The sequence below is a fragment of the Sciurus carolinensis genome, chromosome 1, assembly GCF_902686445.1.
Source record: "Sciurus carolinensis chromosome 1, mSciCar1.2, whole genome shotgun sequence".
NCBI classification, from domain to species: Eukaryota; Metazoa; Chordata; class Mammalia; order Rodentia; family Sciuridae; genus Sciurus; species Sciurus carolinensis.
This window is the reverse complement of record NC_062213.1, coordinates 178,993,352-179,001,231: the sequence shown is the minus strand read 5'-3', so window position 1 is coordinate 179,001,231 and position 7,880 is coordinate 178,993,352. Positions and strand designations below refer to the sequence as shown.

The 7,880-nt window shown below is 59.0% G+C and overlaps 1 protein-coding gene across 5 annotated transcripts in view; it reads left to right on the top strand.

Moving 5' to 3' along the window:
* Positions 1 to 912: 912 nt before the first annotated feature.
* The window catches only part of Kcnq4 (potassium voltage-gated channel subfamily Q member 4), a 53,141-nt gene continuing 46,173 nt past the window's right edge, over positions 913 to 7,880 (top strand). For all 5 annotated transcript variants that reach the window (XM_047518773.1, XM_047518765.1, XM_047518755.1 and 2 more), the window contains exon 1: positions 913 to 1,535. In XM_047518773.1, the coding sequence (XP_047374729.1) occupies positions 1,216 to 1,535 (320 nt within the window). In that variant the 5' untranslated portion in view covers positions 913 to 1,215. The remainder of the gene's footprint in view (positions 1,536 to 7,880) is intronic.

Sequence of the window (7,880 nt, the reverse complement as noted above, 5' to 3'; positions counted from 1 at the left end):
GAATTCTGGGGGCCTTTGTAAGGGAAGTGTCCGGTCCCCCTAAGGTTTGCTCAGCGCTTACCTCTTCACATTCCATCTGACCTGAACCTGGTTTTCTGACCTGGCAGTGAGGCAAGGGAGGGTTTCCCACGATCCAGGGGGAGCTGGTATGCACATCAGGGGAAGCCCCTGTTCTGCGCAGGGTGGCTAACTGAGGACTCCTCCCACATGATGAGGAAGGGAAGTTCAGAGGTGTGAGGAGAGAGACACACTTGGAGTCCACTATGCTACACACACCCCAATATATCTAGGCAGCCCTTGGGCACCAGGCCCTTCAGGTAGCAGCCGGAGCAGCTGCAACTGATGTCTGGGCTCACTCAGAACTGGGCGCACTTTGAACACCCTGCACAATGCACGAAGGGCACAACCCGACGGGCACACCTCCCCGCAGCGCAGCCCGGGCTCTACACACCCATCTTCACACGTACCCACGACCCATCACCTCGCGGACCTGCAGTCACCCGTTCTGCACACACAAGCAGGCAATCCTCCACTCACGCACGCTGAACTCCACAGGACACCGTGCCCCATCCACGAGCGCAGCCACAACTCCACACTCCACGCCCCACTTTCCACAACCACCCAGCAGACGTTCCACCCCCAGGTCGCCCTTCAGGGCCACACTGCCCTCCTAGCGGTGCACACCACTTGCACACGCCCAGCTTCCGGGTCCCCCGCACTGCCCCCGCCACGCTGGTCGGCCCCGCCACGGAGTCGGCAGCCCGCGCGCCCTGCCCGCGCCTTCCGCGCGCGGTCCCTCCCTCCGCCTGGCCGCGCTCGCTAGCTGGCTCGCTCCCTCCCGATTTGGGAAGGCGGCGGCGGGGCGGGCGGGGGCGGCGGGGGAGGGGCGGGGCGGGGGAGGCTGACATGTGAGCGCGCGCCGGCGGCAGGTGGAAAGCCGAGCGGCATGGAGCGCGTAATAAGAGAGTTGGAGTCGGAAAGAGCCGCCCCAGTCGCCGGGGAAGCGGGCGGTCAGTGCGGGCTCCGGCGGCCCCCAGGCTCCGAGCGCCCGCCCCCGGCCCCGGCGCGGCCCCGGTCCGGCCCCTAGCCCCCGCCGCCCGCGCCCGCCCGGGCCGCCTCGCCGGCCCGGGGTCCGAGCCATGCGCCGCTGAGCGCTCCGAGCGCGCCCCCGCCCCGGACCGCACCGGGCCCCGGCCCCCCCGCCCGGCGCCGCCCATGGCCGAGGCCCCCCCGCGCCGCCTCGGTCTCGGCCCCGGTCCCCAGCCCGGGGACGCCCCCCGCGCCGAGCTGGTGGCGCTCACGGCGGTGCAGAGCGAGCAGGGCGAGGCCGGCGGGGGCGGCTCCCCGCGCCGCCTCGGCCTCCTGGGCAGCCCCCTGCCGCCGGGCGCGCCCCTCCCTGGGCCGGGCTCCGGCTCCGGCTCCGCCTGTGGCCAGCGCTCCTCCGCGGCGCACAAACGCTACCGTCGCCTGCAGAACTGGGTCTACAACGTGCTGGAGCGGCCCCGCGGCTGGGCCTTCGTCTACCACGTCTTCATGTGAGTTTGCGACCCCGCGCCCCTTGGCGTGCCCCGGCGCTGTCCCCGCACGAGCCGGACTCCCTGGGGACTGCTCTCCCGCCCTGGCTCCGCCTCCTACCGCTCTACCCCGCGGCCGACCCTCACCTCTCCCTCTCAGGCCTGAGTCCCGTTTCTGACCCCCAGCCTGACCCTAACCCCTGATCTCCCAGCCCTGACCCCTGCTTGCCCTAGCTTCGGACTTCCTCCAGTTGTTCTCCTTATTTCCGTCCTGATCGCCACCCGCTGCTCCTGCCCCAGGTACTCCCCACATCCAGCTTCTTAGTCCCCTCTGCTCAGTAAGGTCTGGAGCCACTAGTGTGGGGCTCCCTTTTCCTCTTCCGCACCTCTGGTCTCCCTGTGTCCCAGACACAAAGAGAACTCCTTGGCCCCTACACTTTCTGCTCTTTCCCAGCTCTGTAGCTGTGATGGGTTCCCACCTGGCTCCCCTTGGAGATGCTCCTCTCTGGGGACACCCCTCCCAGCACAGCCAGGGTTGTTCTCAGATTGTAGGTGTTGGAGGTCTCCACCGGCCTGACAGGCCTGTGTGCTGTGTCTGACTTATCTGTTTCCCCTAGTCTTGCCCTCCATCCTCAACTTCTCAGTGGCAGCAGCAGTGGGTGCCCTGCCCTGCCCAGCTGGCTGGGCCCAGCTCGCTTGCCTTGCTGGCCAGCTGCATCAGGCCTGGCTCTGGGCACTGGGGGAAAAAGAAAAAGGAGAGGGGTTGGTGTGGAAACACTGATGCTGAGCTCTGCCTCCCTGGCATCGAGCTCCTACAACTTTCAAACCACTGACCCCTCCTGGATGTAAAGAGTGAATTTTGGCAGCTCAGAACTAGTCTTGGGGGACAGCCTGGCCCAGCAGGGAACATGAGAGACCCAGTGGATATCAGTTAAAGGGCTGGGCCTGGCTCTGGGATGCTTGGAGGTAGCCTAGAGAGACCTACTGTGCCTGGAAAATATGCAGCTATTAATCCCTCCTCACCACTGCCAGAGTCTTGGGTCCTTTGGTCTTGGGGTCTCCTGGATGGTCCACTTGACTGTCCCCCTGGCTGTCCAACAGTTCTGCTTGTCTGGTTGTCTCTCCACCAGACTGAGTTTCCACCTGTGTGTGAATTGGCCTGTGTGTTCATCTCTCCACCTAACTGGCCAGCAGTCTTCCCGCTGGTCTCCTTCCATCCTTCCATTGGCCTGTCCAGTTCTGTGTGCTTGTCTGTCCATCTGTCTACCTGATCGCTCTTCTACCTGGCCTTTTCCACCAGTCTTTGGCTCTGTCTTCCTGTCTGTCCCCCAAGTGTCTTCTTGCCCACTTCTGCCCCATTGGAACTGGACCCACAGAACTTAACAGCTGAGGTAGAAAATTCCCTCAGCCATTGTGCCTGGGGGTGGCAGCCTTGGCTTTGTGCACACACCCCTGCAGGGCTGGGCTGGAACAGAGAAGTGAGATTGCTCAGGACATGAAGTCAGGCTTTGGGGTCAGGTCAACAGTTAGGAGTAGCCCCATCCCCTGGAGGCCTGAGATGAACATTTGTGGATGTGGAAGATTGCTGGACTGACGAGGTTCAATGCTGGTGGCCTTGGGTGTGAGAGGCAGGAGCTGCTCATTGAGTGTCTGCATGAGGACTGGGGTGCAGTTCAGCGGTAGAGCACTTGCTTAGGGTGCAGGAGGTCCTGGGTTTGATCCCCAGCAAAGGAAAAAATAAGGTGACTTTGTGGCAGCCCCTCAGGTGCTCAAGGAAGCTGAGACACTCAGATCACAGCTGTGTCCTCCATAAGCTCCTCTTGGGAAACTTTTCCAAGGCATGGCTGGGCCTAGGAAAGCTAATCAGCTCTGAGCGGTGTTCCTCAGCCCCCCCAAGGTCTGACCTCTTAGCCCCCATGAGGGGCTCTGGAGGTGAAGGGCCCACCACCTACCCTCAGTCAGCCACTGTAGTCACCTCCTTTGGAAGGGCCTCCCCTTCCTCTCCAGGAGCTAAATCCGCTGACACCTTTGCTCTACATCCTGCCCTTTCTGGATGCCAGGAATGCCCTGGCCAGGGGCATGCTTGTCCTAAGCACTTGTCCCCAGGAGCCCAGGCTGAGGCATTTCTTGGAGCTCTCGGGGAGCACATGTGGTGTGAAAACGTCCGGATGTTTAGAGATCTCAGGGAACTCTTCATTCATCTCAGAGGGCAAAGAGGGCCAGGAGTCCTGCCTCTTAGATGCTCTGTGACCTTGTATTGGTTTCTGAGCTTTAGATCTGTAGGTTGTCAAAGAGGGTAGAAACCCCAACCTGTGGGCCTTCCTCTTGGATGAGGTGATGGGTGGGAGAGCTTAGTAAGCTGCAAGCGCCTGTCGGATTGTGAGGGATGGTTGTTATTATTGGGGCAGGGGAGGGGGCCCACACCAAAGTCTGTCCTGTTCTTGAGGCGCTCTAGATGTGGCGTTTCTCAGCCACTCACTGCAGGGTCTTGTGTGTTCTTGCCAAGAAATGCTTCCTCCCCTTGGGCTTTTAGCCCTCCTCTTCCCCAAGCAAGTAGTCCAGGTGCACAGTTAGTTAGTACCCCCTCTCTCAGAGAGGCAGCAGCAAGAGGGTCCTTCAGAAGAACCTGGAAAAGAAGGCTTGGGAAGGAGGGACTGGGACAGCTCTCTCACAGCTGGCAGCCAGGCCCCCTGGGCCCCGTACAGGCTACACCTTTCCTGCACCTCTGCGCGGGAGATCGCCCAGAGGACGAGCCTGATTCAGCCTCTCCCGTCGGCAGCCGCTGCTCTGGAAAGGGAGAAATGCTAACTCCTGTCTTCATGTTGAGATCCAGAATGAGGGGTGGCTGGGCCCCGAAACTCTTCCTTTCTCTTCAGCTCTTGGTCCTGCCACCAAGTCCTCTTCCCCACCCTGCGCCCCAGCCGCTGATGTCCTCAGCCCTTCCTGGGCCTCTCTTTTGGGTACAAAATACCCATCACTGCCCATCCTGCTTCCTGAGCCCTTGGGGATGGAGAAGCTCACCGCTTTCAGAGCCTCTCGAAGGCCACAGCAGTCTCCCTTGAAGTCTGAGGGCTAGAAGAGGCTGGTATAGAGCAGGGCCCCGCTGCCCAGCATGCTTCCCAAGCCTCTGTGAGACACTGGCCTGCTGCTCCCAGCCCCCAGCTGCCCAGCAGACTTTCTCTATGTGAAGGTTTACTGCTCTGTAAACATCCTCCCTCAGCCTTGTCCCTGGGGTCAGAAACTGTGGGAATGGGGAGGGGAGGAGGTGGCGGCAGCTCCTGGGGTTCTCAGGCTTTTAACTTGGGAGCCCCCAACCTCCCACCCTGATCATCCAAGAAAGAACATTGCCCGGGCTGGAAATAATCCCAGCAAAGGGCACCCCTAACCCCAGGCTTCCACCCTTGTATTTTGACAGCCCCATTTTGCTTCCAAGAAAACTAAGGCTCTGGAGACCAAAGTCACATGGTCAGTTGGTGGCAGATACAGAGGGCCCGACCCCAGGATGGTTGACTCCCTGCCTGGGACCGCTCCTTCTGCAGCCTGTGGCCGCCTGGCATGCCCTCAGAGTTTGCACTGAGAGTTCTAGCCGTGTGGCAGCACCCACTGTGTGCAGGCACTCTGCTATGTGCTCTTCAACCACTCTCTCTGCATCCTTCGACAGCCTCACAAGGTGGCCGCTATTATCTTCCCCATTTGACAAACGAGGGAACAGATTCAGGATAGGTCGTCCAGAGAGAGGGAGGGCCCCAGCGGGAAACTAGTGGGACTCAGAGATACTGTCCAGCGCATCTCAGGCTCAGCCAGCCCTCTACTGCAGGATCCCTGGGAGCATCACTCCTGTGTGGTCCATCTGTCCTCAGCACCCAGCACACAGATGGGGCTGGGGGAGCGGGTAGGAGCAGCAATAGGATTTTGTGGAATTGAACAGAGACCACCCAGTGGCACCCAATGCAGTGGCGCTTTTTTCGTACACATATATTCCTGCCATGTGCTCACCTGAGTGTCTCCTGAAAGCTCACTGCTGCCTTGACTGCACGCGTCCGTGGAGCTGCAAAGGTACATGCAGCACACAACCAAGGAGAGGGAATTCAGTGCACTGCCCCTACCTATTCACTCACTTCATAGGCACGCCTGCTGGGCCTGTGGCTCCTGCCCGGACCCCAGAGCTGCTCAGAGCTGGATCCCTTCCTGGCGGCTTTGTCTTTTTTAGCCACGGCTGCAGTGGTGCCTCTGGTCTGTGCTTATTTGTGCATCTGTGTCAGAGGGCAGCCACAGGACGGTGCAGGAGCAGGATGACTGACTTTCTAGGACTTTGCTGGCCTGCGCTACCCCTGGAGGGTCCCCTGAGTGCCTTTCATCCCACCCTGTGAGGTACTATTGGGTACACCAAGGCACCGAAAGGTACCCACACTCCTCCAAGGCCACACCTATTGAGGCAGTGGTAGGACCCTCCCAGGAACCGAGGCCTCTGCCTCCCACATCAGGACTTCAGACGGCAGAGTTCCTTGTCCCAGCCCATAGAGAAGACTGATGCTCCAAGAACTTTGCCTTGTGATTAGGAGGAAGCTCTTGGAGGGTCAACCACAGTTTTTGTGCTGCCTTTTTTTTTTTTTTTTTTTTTTTTTCATTAAAGCCACTCATTGTTGACCTTTATAAGGAGAGGGAGAGTGGAGAGACCATCCTATGCCTAAGTCACCTTCCTCTTCCTTGCAGTCCTTTGCTCCCTCCTTCCTGATTCTCTTCTGAGGGTCATGCTAGGACTTTTATTGTCGCCTACCCACCCCTACTCCATAGTACATCCCTTCCTTCCATTGAGGAAGCCCTGCTGGATGTCTGACTTCAATCCTCATTGCTGCAGAGCTGGTATCCTTGGAGTATTGGAGCCAGGAGTGCTTCAAGAGTGGTTATTCTTGGGCTGATGGTAGCACTTTGAGTGGGTGATTAATTTAAGGTTCTCTGAGCCATCAAAAGCACTGTAAGTGCCTGGGAGCAGGGAGAGGAGGCTCTGCATCCTGGGTGTGCCCCAGAGGAGCTGTGCAGGGGGCTTCCAGACTCCCAACAGCAGTCTGACGTATTCCCTGCCCCCCTCACCAAACCTCCCCCTTACCCGTTCTCCTTTGCCCACCTAGCTCTGTGGCAGATCAGATCCTCTGGTGGGCCATGGGGCTCAGCAGGGAATTCTGAGTGTCTCCCTGGGGCAGCCCCAAGTGTGAGAGTTGAGGGTCTAGGGTGGGGAGCGCCAGGGGCACTGTTCACTTCCCCAGAGCCTATTCCACGGGGAGAACAGCTGAGAGCCTGGCTCAAGTCTCACAGATCTGGGTTCAGTTCTGCTCTGCCCTTAGCAGTCCTGTGTCCTCGGTCAGTTACTTAACCTGCTTCGAGCTTCAGTTTTCTCATCTGAAAAATGGAAATAATGTCTGCTTCTAGGCCTGTCAGGGCTGAAGGACGGATAGCAATGAGCCTCTGTGCTGGGGACGATCTTGAATCGTTGATGTCACTGCGATGATATGATATTGTTTTTATTGTCATCTTTTCCTGCCTATGGGGAGAGGTCTGACTGACTAGTGTCCTCAACTCAGCATCGTGAGTGTCTGGGTACGAGAGTAGGAGCTGGGTTTGCTTGTGTCATGGGTAAGTGGCTCTCCAGGGAGAGTGTCTTTGTGGCCTTCTGTGGAACATCTACCAGGCCCATCTTAACCGTGTGTGTGGGGGCGGGCGGGGGAGTCTTGCTATGTTGCCCAGGGTGACTCTGGGCTCCAGTGATCCTCCCGTCTCTCCCAGCATCCTCAGTGGTGGGGACTGCAGGCACGTGCCGCCACACCTCTGTCTGAGCCTTTTAATTGCATTCTTTTATCTCATCCTCACAGCCATTGTCAGGTGGGTACCTACTGTCATCTCATTTCCCACCTGAGGAGAGTGAGTCTGGGTGAGGGGATGCCACCCGCTTGCCCACACAGCTAGATGAAGGAGGCACCAGGACTCCAATCTGGGTCCCTAGGACACAGGTAGATTTGTTTCTTCTTTCATTTGACAAATGTAGTTGAAGAGTGTCAACACTGTGCCAGGTTTGGGGACCAGAGCAAGGTCTCAGGGAGCCAGGAGCCCTCTGTGAGGAGACCGTGGAACATACAGGACCTCTGACCTCTGCTGCCTCCTCTTTCAGAGGCTTGGAGGGTCAACCTGTGTAGGCGTGAGTGTGTCTGTGTTAAGGGGACACTGTGTACAGAGTGTCACTTTGCGGCTGAACTTTGGGCATTGTGGTCAAACCCTGGCAGCTAGCCTGGCCCCAGGAAGCTGGAAGTAGGGCCCTGGCACCCACAGAGAGAGCTCTGGACCCCTGAGAGAAATAGGCCATCTCCCACTCTC